The sequence below is a fragment of the Polistes dominula genome, unplaced genomic scaffold, assembly GCF_049000335.1.
Source record: "Polistes dominula isolate Pdom_NZ unplaced genomic scaffold, Pdom_raw_medaka contig_78, whole genome shotgun sequence".
Lineage (NCBI taxonomy): Eukaryota > Metazoa > Arthropoda > Insecta > Hymenoptera > Vespidae > Polistes > Polistes dominula.
Genome location: NW_028301042.1, coordinates 2,407,476 through 2,431,968, shown reverse-complemented (window position 1 = coordinate 2,431,968; position 24,493 = coordinate 2,407,476). Strand labels below are relative to the sequence as shown.

General features: G+C 24.0%; 1 protein-coding gene across 2 annotated transcripts in view; it reads right to left on the bottom strand.

Moving 5' to 3' along the window:
• LOC107071731 (Wnt oncogene analog 2) overlaps positions 1-23,636 on the bottom strand; it is a 64,575-nt gene extending 40,939 nt beyond the window's left edge. For both annotated transcript variants that reach the window (XM_015330977.2, XM_015330978.2), the window contains exon 1: positions 23,245-23,636. In XM_015330977.2, the coding sequence (XP_015186463.1) occupies positions 23,245-23,321 (77 nt within the window). In that variant the 5' untranslated portion in view covers positions 23,322-23,636. The remainder of the gene's footprint in view (positions 1-23,244) is intronic.
• Between the last annotated feature and the right edge of the window lie 857 nt (positions 23,637-24,493).

The window sequence follows — 24,493 nt, the reverse complement described above, 5'->3', positions numbered from 1 at the left end:
ATCATCTTTTCTATTCTTTCTTTACTTTTTTTTTCCCCATAAGAAACAAAAAATAAAACAGATTATATATAGGTAAATATACTTATATACTTTATAGATTGTAAAAAAAATATATACACATATATATATATATATATATATATATATATATATATATATATATTCAATTTTACCAAGACAATAAATGTCTTTACCTAAATTTCAAAATCTAATATAAATTATTATTATATTATATTTTTTTAGTTAGTTTTATACAATAAATAAATGTTTTAACTTAATATTTTATTAATAATTTATTGTTATTATATATAATACAATATATAATAATAATTTATTAGATTTTTAAATTATATTATATTAGGAGTGCCCCGACCACGCATTGCTGTGACTATTTACAAAATATTTTCCTTAATGTGATCGCAGCACCAACTGTCGGGATCGAATAACTTCGATTATCGACTCAAATATTCTCTATAACTCGAATATCGACTAACTTCAACCTATAAAATTTTCGCATAACAATTTAGAAATAAAAAATTAATTAAATAAACAACTTAAATTGGACCGAATTGTAACGCTAAACCATTATCGAATCCACCTTAAGACACACACAAAATTTCATTAAAATCGGTCCAGCCGTTTAGGAGGAGTTCAATTACAAAAACGTACACAGAAGAAATATATATATATATATACATATATATATTTTATTATAACAGGATTTGGTATTTGCGGCAATGAACTTTCGAGTTCCTAATGCCAGTTAATAATAATAATTATTATTATATTATTATATTATATATAATATTAGGTTATTAATTATGAAATGTCTGATTACTCGGATTATTTTCTTCTCGAAATCAGACATTTCATATTTAATGACCCAATAATAATAAATTATTAATAAAATATTAAGAGAGTCTTAAAACGTTTATTTATTGTATAAAATTAACTAAATAAATGAAAAAAAAAAATAAAAATAGAAATAAAAAAGAGAGGAAAAAATGTACGATGAAGACATTATATAAAAAAATAAAATAAAATAAAATAAAATAAAATAAAATAAATAAATAAAAAAATGAAAAATAAAAAAGCATAAGTAGCCCCTAACCAAGAAAGAACCGGCCCACGTAAGAAAAGAGGAAAACGACAAGGTGGTTCAGAAATGGTAAGAAAGGAATAAAAAAAAAGGTTTAAAAGGAAGAGGGGGGAGAGAGAGAGAGGGGGGGAGAGAAAAGGGCCACTTAGTAAGTCCTTAATCCTTATCTATGCGTATCGTGCATATGCAATGCAAAGTGGATGGAACATATTGGCCAGGGTGAGATCAACTTGGATACTACACCCGCGTGTATATTTGTAATAGGGATTATCCCTAGTATGGATAAAGACCCTTTTTACATGAATAAGAAGAAAGAACGAGAGAGAAAGAGAGAAAGAGAGAGAGAGAGAGAGAGAGAGAGAGAGAGAGAAAGGTATATTTTTTCAAAACGAGGAAATTCTTGATTGTACTGAGATATAATCTTATAAACTTTTACAACTTCATTTTTGTTCTTCTTTTTTTTTCATATATTTCTTTCGTTTGTAAAATAAAATAGTATGTAATACATGAAACTATATATATATATATATATATATATATATGAGTTATTTATCTCAAAATTGACCTAACCTAAATTGTTATATTCCAATAAGAAAAAAGTAAACTATATGGTTATTTCAATATTTTACAAATTGAAATTAAAGACATATTTTTAATATTTTTTTAAACAAATTATTAGTAATTTATTGAAAATATTTAAATAGAATTTTGTTATATATATATATATATATATATATATATATATATATATATATATATATAAATTGTTAATTTGAATATCGTTTAAAATAACATTTTATAATAAGTAAACTATATGATTTATTTATTTCAAAACTAACCTAACCTAAATTGTTACATTCCAAAAAGTAAAAGTAAACTATATGGTTATTTCAATATTTTACAAATTGAAATAATATATATATATATATATATATATATATATATATATATAACATAATGTTATTTTCTTTCTTAATAATTATGTTCCTACTTTATATATATATATTCTCTTTATTTTAATCTCTCTTTTTATATTCTTTCATTTCATTTCATTTCATTTCATTGTTATTAGCATTTTCATTCGTTCTTATTGCAAGGACACGCTTACAAGGCAAACTGTATCGCTTTATATCTAATTCCCATATTTATGGGCCGATTATTGAATCCTTTCTGAATTTCCTGCTTTACCAATACACATATACATATATATATATATATATATTTATGTGGTTGTGTTTTTGCATACCACAGGACTATAATCAAATACTACCATTGATTGTGAGAAATATATATTCGTTAGTTTTTTTTTTTTTTTTTTTTTTTTTTTATATAACCTCCTAAGAAAGACGCGTCACTATAGTGACTTTCTCTGATAACATCTTTCTCAACGACTCACCACTATAATGGCTCATTCTATAACCTCACTCGCTCACCAATTATGATTACCAAACGTATTATTAATTATTTCAAATAAATTGTCAAAGTTTAAGTATATTAATCATGTAATTAATACTAAATATACCAGACCAGTCATTTTGATTGGTTTTGACGCCATTTTAATTCACAATTTTTTTACTTCATGTAGTAACATTTAATTTATGTAAATAATTAAGCGTTTTTTTTATTTAAAAATGTCTATGAATCTATATATCTATTCAAATTATTATTGTTATTTTTTAAGAGTAAATAAAAACTGAAAGCCTGAAAAAGCATTTTTTTTTTTATACACCAGTCATTTTGACTAGTGTGGTAGAAATAGATATACTGAAAATGGTGGTATATCTAATGTTAAGACAAATTATAATTTAATCCTAAAAATTTTTCATTCAATTTAATTATATTATTATACTTATTCGTTTATTATAAATATTAGTTAAAAAAAGATGAGATTAAAAAATTATTCTATAAATTTTTCTAACAATTTTTTTTTTAGAATTTTATTTTCTTATTTTTTTTGGGAAGGGGGGAGGGGTTTAGTATGACACTTATACGGTGTTGTATACTTATTTCATACCGTAAATTGTCGAATGACCTCATTTAACCCTTTGACTTCTATGGACGCATATATGCGTTTGGTTAAAGTATCGACCAATATATATATATATATATACATTGTTATGAACGAGCCTGGTAAAATAGCCTCGTGAGGCTTGTTCGAAATGAAATATTATTTGTTATTATCATTCGTATAAGTACAGATTAATATTGTATGAATATTTTTTTTGGAATATTATATAAATATTGTTTTTAAATATAAATATGAATATTATTTATGAATTTTTGATTTATATATATATTATTTGAATATTATTTGAATATTATATTTATATTTATTTAATAATATATTTATATTTATTTTATATTATATTTATATTTATATTAATAATAGTATATTATTATATTATAATATTATATATTGTAATATTAAGGATCGTTTTTTCTTTGCCATATTCAAATGAAAAAAAAAAAAAAGAAAAAAAAATAACCTAGAAATAAAAAGTACATTGAAAAGAATTTATTTGACTGGTAGAAAAAAAAAAAAAAGAAAAAAATAGAAATGAAAGAAAGAAAGAAAGGAAGAAATAATAAATGTCCTGTTATTAAGGTTACAAGAAAAATCATTTTAACGCGTAAACCAGAGACAAAAAAAGAGGGAGAGAGAAAAATTCAAATATTTTAAATATTTTTTTTTTTTTCTCATAATGGTGAGAAAACAGATAAAGAAAGAGAAGTAGAAAATTACATGAGACGAGTAAAAAGTAGAAAAAAAAAATTTGGAAGTGAGGGTGTGTTTGTGTAAGGGGTATTATTTTTTTTTTTTTTGAAAAATTTACGAGAAACTTGAATCGAAGATCTCTCACCTGGCGGCTAACACGAAAATAGTTTTCTGACACGGGAACGTTTTCTCGTGTCCAGTGGCGTCGGTTTTGATCTTATCTGCGCAAATACCTCGAAAAGAGGATCAGAGAGGATCATCCCCCCCCTCCCACTACTCCCACTCCCATAACCCGACGTGTGGGGATCTCCCTTTTAATTAGTCTCGCCTCGCTTTTAAGTAGAAACTTTGTTCTTTTTTTTTTTTTCTTCTTCTGCTTTCTTTCTAGTATCGGCGTTAAGAAAAAGAAAAGAAAAAGTTCAGAAAAGGAAAAAGAAAACAATGTATATTTCTTCCTTTTTTTTAAATATTTTTTTTATTTTTTTTTGGATTCGCATTTTTTCTCTCTTTTTTTTTTTTTTTTAATTTTATTCTATATTTTTTTGGGTCGCATTTATTCTCTTTTTTTTTTCTTTTATTTTTTTTTTTTGTATTTATTTCTATTTTTTTTTTTTTTTATTCTTAATCCTATTCCCTATTACTCTATGTCGAGTCTTACTCACCATCGATTTTTTTTTTATCTAAGGTAAATTACTGTGTCGAGTCTCACTCGAAAAATGTTTTTTTTGTTTTGTTCGTTTTTTTTTTTTTTTTAATTGCTTTTATCAAACTGATTAAATTGTTTTTAATTTTATTCTAGTGTTGTTGTTGTTTTTTTTTTTTTTTTTTTTTTAGTTAAAATAAATTTCAAATAAAACATTTGTTAAAGTTGGTAACGAAATTTGAATATAAATCGAAATAGAAATAGGTTTAGAGTATTATGTTTTATATAATCACGTAATTATCTTTAAGGTGTTAAATGATTCGTCGACAATTTTTTCGATGTAGGTGTCGTTATTAACAGATTATTATTATTATTATTATTATTATTATTATTATTATTATTATTATTATTTAAATTCCGATGAAAATTAATTTTCAAAACACGAGACACATTTCTTTTTTTTTTACTTATCATATTTGATTATATTTTCTTTTCTTTTTTAATTTGTTTAAAATTTAATTGATTAATTATACGAAAAATGATTAAAAAAATAGTAATTAAAATTTAACATACATGTTGACATTGCATCTTATCTAACAATTTTATTTAATTAGACATTCGTTTAACGATATTTTATTAATCGAAGGATTACTTAATTGGCGACTCCTATAATAGATAATTGGTACATATAAATAAGATAAGATAAAAATAATATATCTTTTAATGTGACTTTAATCATGTTTCTCACATTTAATATAATATATATATAATATATAATACAAAAAAAAATTAAATTAAATTTAATAAAAAGAATAAAAGAAAGAAATTAATAAATAAATTATCATTCAGTAATAAATTATATATATATACACATATGTATATATATAATTGAATATATATAATATATAATATATAATATAAAAATAGTATGTGTTATGAACATAATACTATAAATATTGTATTCTAAAATTAGTATAATATTTATACTAAATATATATAAATACTCTATAGTATTACTATAATATGTAATACTATAATTAATATACAAAAAAATTAAATAAAGTATAACAAAAAAAAACTAAAAAAAAAAAGATTGAATAAATAAATTATCATTATGAAATAATAAATTATCGATGTTAATAAGTTGAGATATGATATATATATATTTTTTCAAAGAAAATAAGATCTTCCTTTTTATTATCTACAATGAGTAACGAGTCAAACAACCTTCTCTTCTCAATCCCTCTCTCTCTCTCTCTTTCTCTCTCTCTCTCTCTCTCTCTCTCTCTCTCTCTCTCTCTCTCTCTCTCTCTCCTATTAAAAATTTCGAATGAAGAAGAAGAAGAAGAAGAATAAGAAGAAGAAAGAGATACCAAACGGTTCTTGTATAATTCCGCGATATTATCTGTTCGCGAAAATACGAGCGTATATCTTGGACCAACCAACCAACCAACTAACCAACCAACCAACCAAAAAACACGTTCTTTTTCTCTCTTTCTCTCTCAGCAGAATGATGAAAACCGTCCCACCGATTCCCACGCGAGAGAAAGAAGTCTGTCCGGTCTTTGCTCAATTTCGAAACTCCCATGTCCGCGACCGGGTTAAATGTTAACACGGAAATTATGTTAATCATGTGATACACCTCCTCCTCCTCCTCCTCCTTCTCCTCCTACTCCTCCTCCTCTTCCTCCTCCTCCTCCTCCTTCTTCTCCTCTTTGTTTCTATCTTTCTCCTTTTTTTTTCTATTCCTAATTCCCCACTTCACCCTCCTCACCACCCCCCTAACCTCCTCTCATTTTTTATTTTTCTTTATTTCACCAGTAATATTCGTCATCGACCAATCCGTGTTGCTTGCTTTTGTGGTTTTCTACACATTTTTTGCGGTACACCGATTATGATGATCATAGTCTACTGTAATCCTTGATTTTTTTTTCTTTCTTCTTCTTCTTCTTCTTCCTCTTCTTCTTTTTTTTCTTTCTTATTTTTCAATTGTGTTTTTACGTATAAAATTCTCAGGGGTGACCAACTTTTGTGTGTGTGTGTGTGTTTGTGTATGCGCGAAATATTAGTACTAATTATCATAACCTCTTTTTAATGCATTTAGGTTATTTTGAAATAAGCATTTATATATCAATTGTAAATTAATCTTATAATTAATGTAGTTGAGGATTTCTTTTATTTTTATTTTGTTTTATTTATTATTTTATTAATTATTTGTATTTTATTTTTAATCTTTCGTAGTAAGGGATAGCAAATCTATTAGCGTAGTCGTTGATTCTTTTGTTCTGTTTTTTTAATCTATCACGAGACTACGGTTGTCATAACCTCTTTTTGATGCATTTAGGTTATTTTGAAATAAGTATTTTTATATCAATTGTAAATAAATCTTATAATTGGCATAGTTAAGATTTTTTTTATTTATTATTTGATAATTTATTTGTATTTTATTTTTAATCTTTCGTAGTAAGGGATAGCACATCTATTAGCGTAGTCGTTGATTCTTTTGTTTTGTTTTTTAGCCCATAACGAAACTATGATTACCATAACCCCTTTTTAGTGAATTATTTATTATTATAAAATAAGTATATCAATTGTAAGTTAATCTTACAATTAGTATAGTCAATGATTTTTATTTTTATTTTATTTTATTTTATTTTATTTATTAATTTATTATAATTTTCTAATTTATTTTTATCTTATTTTTGTAATTTTTCAAAGTATAGGAATACCATTAGCGTAGTCATTGATTGCTTTGTTTTGTTTTTTTTAGCCTATCACGAGACTACGATTATCATAATCTTAATGGTACATTATTTATTATTTTAAAATAAGTAAATCAATTGTAAACTAATCTTATAATTAGTATAATCAATGATTTTTATTTTTATTTTATTTATTAATTTATTACAATTTTATTATTTATTTTTATTTTAATTCGAATCTTTCGAAGTACGAGATACCATTAGCGTAGTCGTTGATTCTTTTGTTTCTTTTTTAGCCTATCACAAGAAGGGTCGAAAAGAGAACATAACCTATTGGGATCTCTGGCAGGGGCGTGGCGTAGCAATTCGACCTAACTACTCTAAATTTGAATTTAGCCACCAGATAGCGTATTCAAGTGCTAGAGATTCCCCACGTGGCGTAGCAATTGGACCTATCTACTCTAATTTTGAATTTAGCCACTAGATAGCGTATTCAAGTGCTAGAGATCCCAATACTTCGTTAGTAATATTGAATAAATCTGATATAAAAGAAAGTATTAGTAATTAAACGACTCAAATTCCGTAAATAATAATAACAATAATAATCATCATAATAATAAAAAGAAAAAAATGAATATATTTACAATTAATTTACGTTAATTAAATCATATGACGTATTTGAACTCGTATGTTGAAAAAATATAACAAGAATGCTTGCTTTTACTGCACACGATGATTGTGTGTATGTGTTTGTATGCATGTATCAAAGTATGAGCTTTCTCTTTTTTTCTCCCTAGATTATGGTAAGATTATTATTTGTTTCTTTTATTTAATAATTTCAAATGTTTTGAGGTTAGTTTTTGCTTTTATCTTGTGATAATAATATCTACAGGTAAGAATTCACATTTAAAAATATTTTAATAAAATGAATGAAGAGGTGGTTTTCTGATAGAACAGGGAAGTCCTATTCGTAACACCCACGCTTAACGAGTTCCTCCTCCTTCTCCTCCTCCTCCTCCTCCTCTCCCCAGGTTTCCATTGCCACCACCCCCGTTCCCTAAGAAATTCATAACTTAGCATCAAGTGACTTGCGAAAGAGGGGCTAATCGCAAAAAATACGAGACGAGACGAGTTCTCTTCTTCGTGTTCCTAAAGATACTCAAATACTCTCTTTCTATTTTTTTTTTTTTTTTTTTTTTTTGAAAATCTCCAACACTAATCCCAAAACGAAGTAGTTGAAATATAATTTCGTGGATTAGCGCGGGCGGTTGGTTATAAATTATTATATTTAAATTCGTGAGAGAGTATCTTACTTGAATAATATTTTGGAACCCTCATTCTCTTTCTCACCTGTATATTCAAATAATAATCATAATAGTAATAGTAATAATAATAATAATAATAATAATGATGATGATGATGATTATGATAATAATGATGATGGTAATAAAAAACGCACACGACCCACGTTCAATTTAGAGAAAAGGATATCAAAAACTTGAAAAAAATGAAATGTACTTTTTTAGGTTAGAAAGATGGTGGTTTTTTTTTTCGTTCTTTCTATGGGTCTATCAAGGTATTTTTGTATTTTAAATAGTAGATTTATGGGAGAAGAGATATTTTCAAATGTTTTATAAAAAAAAAGTTTCAGAAATAGTTACATTTTTATACGTATATATGTATATATGTATGTATATGTGTGTGTGTGTGTGTACGTTTTAAGGTTAAGTAAAAATAACTATACGAACTGTAATATATTTTAATATTAAAGTATATGCAATGTGTGTTGTAATTTGCATCGATAAATATTTGTATTAATTAAATAATTAAATGAAATCAATTAAAAATTGAAAGAGAAAGAGAGAGAGAGAAAAAGAGAGGGAAATAATCAACCAATGGTAAAAGAAAGAATATCACTGCTAGGGAATTATATAATAACTAGTATACACAATTCGTATCAAATTACAACCCTTTTCTACAAATCATAGTAATATTTTTACAGATTACGATTGAAATCTGTTTTTACCTATCATATACAGGGTAAATCGATAAAAACTAATATCTAGAAAAAAAAATAAAACAAAATATAATAAAATAAAATGTAAAAAATTATAAACCAAACATTAAATTTAATTAAAAATTTTATTTTATTTGAAAATCGACTTACATTTATCGATGAAGAAGAAAAAAACAATTTTTCAAATACCACACAACAAGAAAAAAATTAATTCATTTAAAATAATCATTTCTATTAACGCTCACACATAGATTATTTACATATATGTATTAGTTTAAGTACACATACATTGAAAACATAGTTGATAGAAAGGAGGAAATGGAAAAAGAAATAAAAAAAAAGAAACCTTTCAATGATCATGTAATATATAAGTAGTAGTAGTATTATTATTTCTACACATATACAACACACACACACATACATACATACATACAAATACACTTTTACACGCCTCGATGGGCGTTACTTTCGATATGAAGAGTGGGAGAGGGTGGGTGGAGAGAAAGAAAGATAGAAAGAAGAGTAGAAATCGGGTGGAGGAGGGGGTAAGTGGGGTAAAGAGGGATTTGAGTAGGGGTAGAGAAGGGGTGGAGAGGGGATAGAAGTTGGCATCGATTCAATTTATGTTCCGACAATGCAGCTTTGTCTCGCCAAATTATCATACATGAGCCTACATGCATAATCTTCGAACAGTACATTATCATATCATAGAGTAACACACATTATGGTACCGGTTTCCCCCTCCCCACTCCTCCCCGACCCCTCACTCCTGCATCCCCAACCCCCACTCCTCCGCCTACCCCTATCCCTACCCCTCTCTTGTTTTTCTTCCACTCTTTTTCACTGTATCTCTGATATTATTATGCGTGTTACTTATCTATCACATGTTTTTAATTTTTTTTTGTTTCTTTATTTATTTATTTTTGTGTGAGTATTTTTATGATTGTATTTGTTTGTATGTGTTATGTGGGTGTGTGTGAATGTTAATAATTTAATTAAATATTTTGTTGTATTTAGGTTATGAAAAGATCAACGGTACGTATCATTCGTTCCGAGTAATTTTTAAAACAATTTTTTACTCGAAATTTTGTTTTTTGTTTCTTTTTTATGATTTTTCTTTTGCTATTGGTGTCGTTTTTTGTTTTTTTTTTTTTTTAATAATTGGTGTTTAAATTTTGATTGTTTCGGTGATATTTTATTTGAAATATTTTGAATATTGTTCTATTTGTATATTTATTTCATTATTTTGTAAACATTAGTCTTGTTTAATAATTTATATTGAATAATTAAATGTTAAAAATGAAATTATTAAAAAAAAAAAAATTAAATATCAAATGATTAAATTATTTATTTAATTAAATGTAAAACAATTTTTCTTTATAATTATTATTAACTAAAGAGACTAATAATTATTAAAGATGACAACAAAAAAGGAAATAATCGAATTACATTTTTCAAATTGTTTTTATTATTAATTTAAAAAAAAAAAAACAAATATTACTGAAGATGAAAATAACAAAACAAAAAAAAATAATAATATGAAATAATTGAATGATTTATTTAATTACATTAAAAAAAAAACAAAATTAATTTTTATTATTATTAACCGAAAGAGATAAATTAATGAAAAAAAAATGAAAAAAAAAAAAAAATAAGATAAATATTACTGAAGATGTGTAAACAAAAACCAAAAAAAAAAACCAAAAAAAAAATGAAAGAATTAAATGATTTATCTAATTGAATTGAAAATAATTGTTTTTTTTTTTTCAATTATTATTATTAACTAAAAAGATAAATATATTACTGCAGATGAAACAAATTTATTTAACTAAATTAGCAAAAAATTCATTTTTATTTTTATTAATCAAATGACACAAATAAATTAATTAAATGTAAAAAGAGAGATAAGAGTATATTACTGAAGATGAAAAAAAAAGATGAAGAAGAAGAAGAAGAAGATGAAGATGAAGATGAAGTGAAAATAGACAAGTTGTTGATAAATTTTGATTATAATATCATCATCTAGTTATCATACTTGCTTGTTAAAAACGTGCCTTGCAATTATAGACATTTTCGAGTTTGAGAAGTGAGTCTCTTTCTCTCCTACTATTATATACATTTTCTTTCTCTTTTTTTTTCTTCTTCTTTTTTTTTTTATTTTTTCTTCTCCCTCTTCTACTCGACGGATGATCGAAGATTACATTATGCAAATGAAAATATATCTGCGAGAACGTTGGCACGAGGTTAAAACGATCCTGAAGTTTCTTCGTGGGTGGGCCAACAGTGGTGTGGATTTATTCACACGTGCTACCGTACTGATTTTCTATCTTTCTTTAACTCTCCTTTTTTTTATTCTTTTTCTTTTTCTCTCTTTCTTTATATATGTGGATGTATGTGTGTGTGTTTGTGTATAGGTGTTTCTCAAACCAACATACATAAATACATTTGCATTAGATTGAGATACGTATTTAGAAAAATAATTCGAATATACGATCTGTCTAATAAGTTAACGAGAATTGCAAATCAAAATTGTCATTTTAATCATTTCACGCGAATTGTTTAATAATTATTGCAATAATAAACTTAAAAATAAAAAAAAAGGAATAGATATACGAAAGTTGAAAGTTATTTACAATAATTTAAATTTAAATTAATGCAATTATATTTAAAATGTAATTTAAATTATATTTAATATAATTTATAATAAATTTATTATAAATTATATTACAAACAATTTTTTATATTAAAAATAATTTAATATAATTTAAAAAAATTTATTAAAAAATAAATTGATACTAAAATAATATTTGAAATATATATAATTTATAATAAATTAATTTTAAATTATATTTATATAATATAATTTAAAATTTATTTATTATAAATTATATTACAAACAAGTTTTTTATATTAAAAATAATTTAATATAATATAAAAAAAATTTATTAAAAAATAAATTAATAATAAAATAATATTTTAAATATATATAATTTAAATTTAAATTAATGCAATTATATTTAAAATATAATTTAAATTATATTTAATATAATTTAAATTATATTTAATATAATTTATAATTAATTTATTATAAATTAGATTACATAAAAATTTTTATATTATAAATAATTTAATATAATATAAAAAAAATTTATTAAAAAATAAATTAATACTAAAATAATATTTGAAATATATATAATTTAAATTTAAATTAATGCAATTATATTTAAAATATAATTTAAATTATATTACATAAACATTTTTTATTATAAATAATTTAATATATAATGTAAAAAAATTTAGAAAAAAATAAATTAATATAATAATATTTAAAATAATTTAAATTTAAAAAGATCATTTAATAATAACAATTATTATTATTTAATAAATTATTTAGCAATAACGATATTAAAAGATAAAAAAAAAAATAATATATACAAGTGAAACAATATTAAAAATAATTTAAATTTAAAATTAATATAAAAATTTGACGTGCGTAGTAACATTCATTTTATTATTATTATTATTATTATTATTATAATTATCTTTATTATCATTATATGTTTAAAAATAATTGTACATTGACAATTGTATTTGATATTAGAAAATCAAAAGAAAAAAAAAAACAAAATTAGAAAAAAAAATATTATTAAATATATGAAATTTTGCAGGATTAAAATTATTCGTAAATTTTTTTTTTGTTTCATTTTATTTTTGTTTTTTATTAATCGAAATGACATCAATCATCTTTTCTTGTCTAACATATATAAATACATGACAGTTTAACAACTGACCAAAGTGACGTTAGACAAGTCCCTCTTAAAGATCAAATTTATTTGGCAAACTTCCAAGAAGGGATATAATATCGAAATGGTAGAAACAAACGACACGAACGATGATAGGTATATATTATTTATTAAGATTGCTTCTACACACACATACACACAAATACACACATATATATATATCAGGAGAATACTATACCTTACTGTTATAATATGTGGGACAGCGTATAAACTATCTATGTATTTTAATATATACAAAATACATAAACATTTATATGTGAAATGTGTATATATATATATATATATATGTAATAACAATAAACAACATTCTCAAACTTTCGATGTTAATCCAATGATATTTTTTGTTCTCTTTTGTTTATTTTAAAAGTTAATATAAAATTGTATTATATCTCAAACACACACTAAACGATAAATAATTTTATTTCATAATATATGCGAGTTTTATTTATTAATACAAATTATTAATTAAATATATATATATATATATATATGTGCATGTATAATTTAAAATTCGAATAGTATGTTATGAATAAAATTACAATAAAATCAAATTCAAATCATTTCATTTCATTTGCATATTATTATTTCATTATCTTTATTTTTTTTATCTTTTTTTTATGTTATATATTAATTTTTATTTTAAATAAACCACTTTGCAATATTATTTCAATTTTCGTAATAATTATTAATGAAACATTTGTATTTTTAATTTAAAAGAACATTTATCATTCAATACCATCTCTCATAGTCACATACGAATATAGTTTTATATATATATAAATATATGTTTATATATAATATATATGTATATATTGTATTTTACACTATATAATATATTGTATATTATAATATATTTATTATTATTGTATATTATATTATTATATTATATTATTGTATATTATATTGTTATTACAATATAATATATTGTATTTTATATATAATATATATATATATAAAATAAAAGTTCACCTTGTCAAGGGGAACGAACATGTAGAGGGGGCCTTCGGGGTAAACACCCTAAAAGGGTATACCTGAAATAAACTTCTTATCTTATCTTACTATATATAAAATAATATATAATAATATACATTATAAATATATATTATATATATATATATATATAAATATCGTTATATATATAACTATACTATACTATATATACTATACTATACTATATATAACACTACTATATATAATATATATAATACACATAATATACATATAATAAAAATAATAATAATAATAATAATAATATATTTAATAATATATAATTATAATATTTTATTATTTAATATATTATTATATATATATTATTTAATATTTAATTAAATTATTTAATTATTGTAATATATAATTATAATAATATATATATTATATTATAACTGTATATATTATAACTATATTTAACTATATATATCTATATATATAGATTAATAAAATAAAAAATAAAAAAAGAAGAAGAAATGAAAATGAATGATCTTATGAAAAAGGCAAAAAAAAAAAGAAAAAGAAATAAATAAAGAATTTAGTGAAAATAACATGAAAGAAATTTTACATGTCCTTGTATAAGCATTCATTTTATTGATAAACTTTTATATCCCCTCATAGTGGGATGCGTCATTTTATTGGAAAAGTCTGCGGTAAACGGATGTTGAAAGAAACTGGAAATCGGTGAGAGGTATTCACACCTGCCACCATCCTCCATCTTTTTTTTTCTTTTATTATTTCGTTCTTTTCTTTTCTTTTCACACTATTCTAAAACGATTTATCGTAAATGTTAGCTGCAATCTTTAAGAATAATTCACTCATAAATCAACAGAATGTAATTTGAAGTATAAAGAAAAAGAAAAATACAAAAAAAAAAAATAAAAAATGATTATATTATTAAACGACACTATTTTATGCGTGTAGGTGTAGATTCTTAATCATTTTCTTAAGACTCTTGAAAAGCTACTGATGACCCACCTGGTAAATGCTATTTATTTCTATCATTATCTTTCTACACAGGTGTTACTAATTGTTACGGATAAAAGCATCAATGTAAGCCTACGCGTTCATCGTCACACCGTTATGTCTTTTAACGAGACACTTTTAATGTCATCTAAATTTCTTAGGCATATGTTTTACGCTCATTATTATTAAACATTAATTTTCAAGTGGTATTCCTTATCTATCATATGAAGAAACGTTATGTATCGTTCAAATTTCATCATGGAATTTCATTTGTAGATACTTTTGATTAATAATGATGATCGTTGTATCAAAATGAATGAAAGTTTAGTATATTTTAACGAATTAATATGTGTAGAGGTTAAATTTAATAATCTTTCATTTTAAAAATGACAGGAATTAATTTTATGTAATAATATAATTGATATGTGTGTGTATTTTCATAGATTTTGTACTTTTGAGGTTATTTTAGTTGCGCGCGCATCAAGCAACGGAAAGACGTGAAGTTAGTCAACCATTGTATTTCAGATTCAAACATTGGTTCAATTACAGTACAATTATATATTACTTTCTATTACATTTTACTTAATTAAATTTTATTATTCAATTTATTTAAAAATAATGTAATATTTAAAATACTAATATTATATTTATCATTAACCTTTAATTCTATTCTTTGTATTTATTTAACTTTTGTGGTTATTTTAGTTGCGCGCGCATCGTGCAATGGAAAGACGTGAAGTTAGTCAACTATTGTATTTGAAATTCAAAAATTGGTTCAATTACAGTACAGTTAGGTATATATTTCTTTCTAGCACATTTTACTTAAGTTAATATTTTTATTTTTTAATTTATATAAAAATAATGTAATATTTTAAGTATTAAGATCATATTTATCATTAACCTTTAATTCAATTCTTTGTATTTATTTTACTTTTGTGGTTATTTTAGTTGCGCGCGCATCGTGCAATGGAAAGACGTGAAATTAGTCAACTATTGTATTTGAAATTCAAAAATTGGTTCAATTACAGCACAGTTAGGTACATATTTCTTTCTAGCACATTTTACTTAAATTAATATTTATATTTTTTAATTTATATAAAAATAATGTAATATTTAAAATATTAATATTGTATTTATCATTAACCTTTAATTCAATTCTTTGTATTTATTTAACTTTTGTGGTTATTTTAGTTGCGCGCGCATCAAGCAACTAAAAGACGTGAAGTTAGTCAAGCATTGTATTTGAAATTCAAAAATTGATTCAATTACAGTACAATTATATATTACTTTTTAATACATTTTACTTTAATTAATTAGTATTATTTAACTTATTTAAAAATAATGTAATATTTTAAGTATTAAGATCATATTTATCATTAACGTTTAATTCTATTCTTTGTATTTATTCGTAAATAAATTTATAGAATTTTTATTAACCCTTAAATTTTTCAATCAAGTCAAATAAACGTATAAACATTTAACATTAATTATTTTTAATTAATTTATTAATTTGTTTGTTTGTTTGTTTGTTTGTTTGTTTGTTTGTTTGTTTGTTTTAAGTGTAGGATAGTTTTATCTGTTGTTGTTTTATTCGGACAATTATTTATAATTTTTTGTATTGTTTCTTTTTTTTTCATTATATTAGTTATCTTTAGATTAGACGTATTTATTCTGTAAAATAATAATATAAAATCTTTATCTAACTAAAATCGATAATGACCAGCTGTCGACGTAATTACCACGGATTAAAGTTTATTAGATTTGACGCGAGTACCCTCTCTCTCTCTCTCTTTCTCTCTCTCTCTCTCTCTCTCTTTCACTCTTTCTCATTTTCTCTCTCATTTTCTCGACGATCATCCACTTCTCGGTTCTTGGACGTAAGTAATAAGACGATGATAATTATAATGAAGGGAAGATTATAGTGATTACCAAGACGAGTTGGACATTCTTCATACTTCATCCCTAACTCGAAAAAATATCACAGATTTTTGATATTTTTTCAATATTTCGTAGAAATATTTTTCATCAAGATTTTATCCTCATCTTCTATTTCGATATTTTTTTTTCTTTTTTTTTTTTAATAATATAAAATAATAATAACTTCTGTTTTTTTTTTTTAATTAATTCATTCATTCGTATCTGTTATACAATCATGCAAAATGCTATGATACAATTTGTTGAAATTTCTAATTTAGGTTTTCAACTGTATAAAAAACTAATCAAAAGAAGTACTGTATTTTTTATTACAATTTTATTTCCAATTTTAGAAATTAATTAATTAAAATATTGAATTTAGGTTTTCAATTCTAAAAAAAACTAATCAAAAGAAGTACTGTATTTTTTATTACAATTTTATTTCCAATTTTAGAAATTACTTAATTAAAATATTAAATTTAAATTGTCAATTCTAAAAAAACTAATCAAAAGAAGTACTGTACTTTTTATTACAATTTTATTTCCAATTTTAGAAATTACTTAATTAAAATATTAAATTTAAATTGTCAATTCTAAAAAAACTAATCAAAAGAAGTACTGTATTTTTTATTACAATTTCATTTCTTATTTTAGAAATTACTTAATTATAATATTAAATTTAAGTTTTCAATTCTAAAAAAACTAATCAAAAGAAGTACTGTATTTTTTATTACAATTTTATTTCCAATTTTAGAAATTACTTAGCTAAAATATTAAATATAAGTTTTCAATTCTAAAAAAAAAAAACTAGTCAAAATAAGTTCTCTTTTTTATTATAATTTCAATTTATTTATATAAATAAAAATTACTTATATTATTTAAATCGTTAACAAGAAGAAGAAGAAGAAGAAGAAAAGAATCATCTATTTATTTAAAAATAATATTTCAAATATAGAAAACAATTGAAAAAATATTTCTTATCTAACTGTTTCGACGACGTAGTATAATAATAATAATAATAATATACACTGGTATGAATTGTGATTCAAGTTTTACGGTAATCGTCGAAGAGGTAGATCATTTGGCCGAAGGGGCCATTTGGATTACATCGTTTCTGTCTGATCGTTTATATGTTACACTCGACAAGAAGTCAAGAAAGATCGATCTATGTATATGAGTATATACTTAAATGAAAATGATCTTATCAAGTTTGATAATAACTTATCAATGAAGTTATTACAATGAAAAAAAAAATATCTGATATCTTTCTGATATCCAATATTTCGAATTTCAATACTAATAATGTTTATTTAAATAATCATTTAACACGAGTTTCCAATTAAATTACATTTAATTAACAATAAGTTTCATTTAAATTCATTTAATTAACAATAAGTTTCATTACCATGCCGTATACATTTAAAATGGTACACGTTACTAGGTTAACCCATTTCTTTTTTATTTTTACATTATTTTTATATTATTTATACATACCATGTATATATTTATTTTTAAATATGATTTTTTAACATGAGTAATATTTCATTTAATCCTTCATTTAATTGTAAAAAATGAACTAATAACAATAAATCAATATAAAATATATTCAAACATAACTTTCATTAACGGCTAACTTCAGACTTTTGTAGAACGATGCGCGCGCAACTAAAATTTTGATCTCAACCCGCGTCAAAACAAACAAATATAATTTCAATAATTAATTCGATATAACGAACAAATAAATCAATGTATTTATCAATTATACAAAGTGAGTTTTGCTAATAAGACTATCTTCAATAATTTCATAAATTATTCGTCGTAAAAAAAAACAAAAAAAAAAACAAAAAACAAAAAATGTTTCGAGCAATAATTCAATATGACGTCTAAAAGTGTCTAACAAATAATCCAATTTATTTGTTTAAATATAATTATTCATTTAAATCCAAAATTAAACATTAATTTACCATTTAATTATATTTAAAATTTTATTAAATAATATAAAAATAACTCACGCGTTAATAATAATCCAAAACAAAAACTAATAACATTTCTTGCATTTTATTTTTTCATAAAATTATACTTAAAATAATACAAATGTTAATTTATCAATATCATGGCATATATATATATGTTACATGAAACAAAAATTGTTGCCAACATTTCGAGCCCACTTTGCAATGCGAGGTCCGTTGAACGAGACGAAAAGAATGAAAGAGAAAGAGAGAAAGATAGAAAGTGAGGTTAGGCCACTCTGAAATATTTTAATGGTGCTTTGTGTTCCTCTCTGCATTCTCTCTCTCTCTCTCTCTCTTTTTCTCTTTCTCTTTCTATCTGCACACCGAAGAAGCATCTTCCCTTATTCGAACGCTTCTTTCCATCGACCTTTGTTTCTCTTTCTCTCTTTATCTTTCTCTTTCTCTCTCTTCTCTCTCATTATACTGCTTTCGGTCGACGTTTCTTGACCACTGGTTATTTTAATTGGATCTTCGCCGATGCTTTTTCTACGTTTCGTCTCGTTTCCTTTCCTTTCTTTCATTTCTTCCTTTCTTTAACCTAAAATCTTTCTTCTTTCCAATTCTAAAAGGGTGGGGGTAAGGGCTTGAGGGATTCTGTACTTAACCCAATCCCATCTTTGGAAATCTTGAAGGATTTATATTATTATTATATATACAAGGTGTTCAAAAATGTTCCTATACTTCATTTATATCACATATTAATAATTGAATATAAATAACAATTTTTTTTATTTATTTTTATAATCATTAGTATGGTTTTTGTTTTTTTTTTTATTATATTATCAAAATATAGGATTGTTTTCGTAATATTTTACAAATTAATTTCGTTTTTTTTTTTAATGATTCGTTATGTAAAGGTTATAATTGTCAATCATTCAGTTGATTTTTATAGGTTATGTGATTAAACATATTATTTATGAGGGGGCATGGGCTAACGTTGAAGTATTGAGTTTATAATAATACGATTAAAAAACGGATTTTTTCTATAGAATAACTTTAATTCTAAATATATTTATTATTTATTTAAAAATATACTGAAAATATTTGAAATAAAAATCAGACCAATCGTTAATTTTAAATTGTTTGTAAATTAATTGTAACAAAACCTTGCGTTACTTGTAAAAGAAAAGAATCGTCGAATAATTTTACAACTGAAGATAATAAATCATAAATAAATAATTGTAATTTGTAACAATTTAAGTAGAAATTATTTTATACGAACTTTGTTTTTCTCAATTGATTTGAATCTAATACATAATAAAATCGATTTCAATCTCGATCTTTTTGGGAACACTCCAATGTATATATAAATAAAAATGACAAGAAAAGAAATAAAATCCTTGAATTATTTTCTATACGTAGTTATTCTACTGTTTTCATCATTCGAATCATTCTTATATTATTATTATGCACATACGTTTCAGTCGGTAACTTTTAATGTTCCGAATATTTCTCGTTAGTTTGATGATAATATACGAGCCAGTAACATTATACACGGTCTGTGTGTCCCCCCCCCCTCCCCTATGTTTTTATTTATTTATTTATTTAATACTTATTAATAATAACATATAATTTGTTATTTTAATTTTTCCAGACAGTTTATACACGCGAAAGGAATTTCTGTTTCAGATTGAAAAAACAAAAAAAATTGTTGTTGTTGAAAATTCATTGATAAAAAATCACTGACCGAATGCTCCATAGATAATTGGATTAAATTTGGAAATAAAAAATAAATCAAGTGTTTTACGGAAAGATCTAGGAACAATGGACATTGAAAATACTTGTCTATCTATAAAGTTAGAAAAATTATACAGTGGCTGACGTGACGATATCAGATAAAAAAAAAAAGAAAACCTCAGTCGTGAATAAAAGGACTACCGAAAGTAAAGATGAACCTAACCGAAAGATTAGCATTTTTCGCTGCGGGAGGGCTTTCTCGAGCAATACCATTCAAATAAAAACACGAAAGATTATTTTACAAGCACGGGATCTTAATTTAATGACACACACGTTTTTCTTTTGCTTTACATCTTACAAGATCGTAGACACGTCGATTGGAGTATTATTCTATCGAAACAATTTTACAATTGATTAATTAATTCTTATTGCGAAATATCAAAGCATTTTTTATCAATTTTTTTTTCTTCCAATACATCCTTTTTTTGATGAATACGAATTTATTCATTCATTTGCATGTGAAGGTAATTCATTTGCAAGACAAATTCATTCATTTGCAATTCAAATTTATACATTTGCAAATCAAATTCATTCATTTGCAATTGAAATTCATTCATTTGCAAGTGAAATTAATTCATTTGCAAGTCAAATTAAATTCATTTCCAAGTCAAATTCATTCTTTTGCAATTCAAATTATCCTGTTGAAATTTAGAATTCATTCGTTTGCAAGTGAAAATAACTCTGTTGCAATTTAAATGCATTCATTTGCAAATTAAATAACACTGTTGCAATTGTAGTTAATTTTTTTTGCAAGTCAAATTTCATTCATTTGTAATTCAATTCATTCATTTGCAATTTGATTTAACTCTGTTACAATTCAAATGAACCCTTTTGCAATTCAAATTCATTCATTTGCAAGTGAAATTAATTCATTTGCAAGTCAAATTAATCCTATCGTAATTCAAATTCATTCATTTGCAATTTAAATTCACCCCGTTGTAATTCAAATTAATCCTTTTACAATTGAAGTTAATTTTTTTTCTAAATTCATTCATATGCAAGTCAAATAAAAAAAAACCCTTTTGCAATTGAAGTTAATTTTATTGCAAGTGAAATTAATCAAATTGCAAGTGAAATTAATCGAATTGCAAGTGAAATTTCGCAAATTACAATGAAAAATCTGACCTTACTTAACAACTTTATATATCCTAATTTAAAAGATAACATAAATGAAAAGAGAAAAACAAAAATTAAAAAGAAAAAGTAAAAGTAAAAGTAACAAAGTAAAAGTAAACCACGTGTGTGTATGTATGTGAGTAGCTGCAAAGATTAACAAAAGAAGATAAACGGCATCAGATCTTAGCGAAATCTAGATCGTTCATCTTTCTCGTGCATGAACTCGAATGGTTCGTTCGTTCCTTCGTGGTTCGATCGAAAAAGAAGCCGATGCCCTTCAAACGTGCAAGAATATTATGCGAATTCTACTCAGGTAGACATTGATATAGGGGTTCTGCCGTCGAGACTCTGGTATATCGATAATCGTTCTCTCTCTCTCTCACACACACTTTCTCTCTCACTCTCTCGATCAAAGAGAAAAGATCATTTTTCCGATAAGTCATATTCACCACGCCCCCCTCCCTTCACCCCACTTTCTTTTTTTACAATCTTCATACGTCTACGCCCCCTTTTTACATCTTTTTTTATTCGATTACTATCGTGAGCATTGAGATTTTTTTTTTATTTCTTTTCCGTTCTGACATTTTCTACATCAGATTATCTCGTATAAAAGAGTTTTGTCACAGAAATATATAAATCTAATTAATAATGTAATATTTATAACAATTTGATGAAGATTAAGGTGAAAATAATGACAATGAAGATGAATATGACAATGACGATGAAGATTATTATAAGATTATCATAAAGTAATCAAATTATCATAATTATGACGATGAAGATTATCATAAGATTATCAAATTATCATAACAATGATGATGATGAAGATGAAGATGATAATAATGAAGACGACGACGATGAAGATTATCATATAATAATATTATCGTAAGATTATAAAATTATCAAAAAATGACGATGAAAATGAAGATGAAGATGATAATAATGACAATGAAGATGAATGTGACGATGACGATGAAAATTATTACAAAATTATCAAATTATCATAATTATGACGATGAATATAAGAATGACGATGATGATGAAGATTAATTTGACGATGAAGATTATAATAAATATTATCATTTAATAAGATTATCATAAGATTATCAAATTATCATAATTATGACGATGAAGATTATCATAAGATTATCAAATTATCATAACAATTATGATGATGAAGATGAAGATGATAATAATGACGATGACGATGAAGATGATAATAATGACGATGACGATGAAGATTATCATATAATAATATTATCGTAAGATTATAAAATTATCAAAAAATGACGATGAAAATGAAGATGAAGATGATAATAATGACAATGAAGATGAATGTGACGATGACGATGAAGATTATTACAAAATTATCAAATTATCATAATTAGGACGATGAATATAAGAATGACGATGATGATGAAGATTAATTTGACGATGAAGATTATAATAAATATTATCATTTAATAAGATTATCATGAGATTATCAAATTATCATAAAATAATGACGATGAAAGTAATAAATGTCTCACCTCGTTTGCCGTGGTTCCTGGATTTGCCCAAGTATGAGAAGGGCTATCGCGGTTGCCGCGAGTTCACCACGACGCATCTCTTACATCACAATCATCACTTTTGTTTTTATTTAGATAGTATTTGATTCGTCAAAACTTATTTATCAATATCACACTAACGTATAAATAATACCAATAATAAATTAATATTAGTTCGTTCACTCAAATGTTTTCATTCTTCAATTCACTTAAAATTGAATGTTCTTCTTGGTCAAACTTTAACCTTCACAATCAATTTTAAAATTAATTTCAATCAAATTGAATTCAAATCAAATCACTGATAATATTGTCTATCTTTTCTTTTGTTCTTGATTTTTTTTTTTCAGCAACAAAAATGAATTTTATTATTTCTTTGTATTAAGTTTCTTGCGTAAGATTTTCTTCTTATTCATTTTGTTTGAAAATTTAAAAAAGTATGACGATCTTGACCTTGTTTGTTGTTTGTTCTTTTTTCATAGATCCAATCTAAAAATCGGATACATCAAAGTACGTGAATTAAAAGTAAAAGAAAAGAAAATAAGATGAAGAATATAAGAAGATCATGGTGATGTTCAAACAAAGAACGATAAACGTATATATTTAAACTCGACGAAAGAGGACGAAAGTGTGAAGAAATATTCCTTGTTTCTTTTTTTTCTTTTTTCTTTTTAAAAAACGCAACTCAAAAACGCATTTGTGGCATTTCTCGAGTGTTTGCTAACTTAACAGGAGGATACACTCCAAGAGGATATTATTTAGTTGTCCAAGTTAAATACTTCAGAATAAGAAAGAAGAAACAAAAAAGAAAACAATGTTTAATCCTTTTCTATCTATCTCATACTCTCGTGACTAAGCTTCTTTTAAAAAAAGAAAAAAAACAAATAAAAGAATAAAAATGAACGAACAGGATCAAAGAAAAAGGTTGAAAAAGAAGATAACAAGAAGGAAGAAGCTGCAGCAACAGCAACAGCAACAGCAGCAGCAGCAACAGCAACAGCAAAAGAAAAAGAAGAAAAAGAAGAAGAAGAAGAAGAAGAGGATGATTTCAAATGTAAAAGAGAATCATCAGTATTTGAACTGTTCTGTTGGTTTAACAAGGTCGGTAGCCTCCACTTGTATTGGTTCGCGTGCCAAAAGACTATTGCTCTGGTTTATCTGTCAAGTTACTTAATTAAAAACGATTCTTTGATTTCGAGAATTATCGTCTTTTGAATAAAAAAAAGAAATGAAA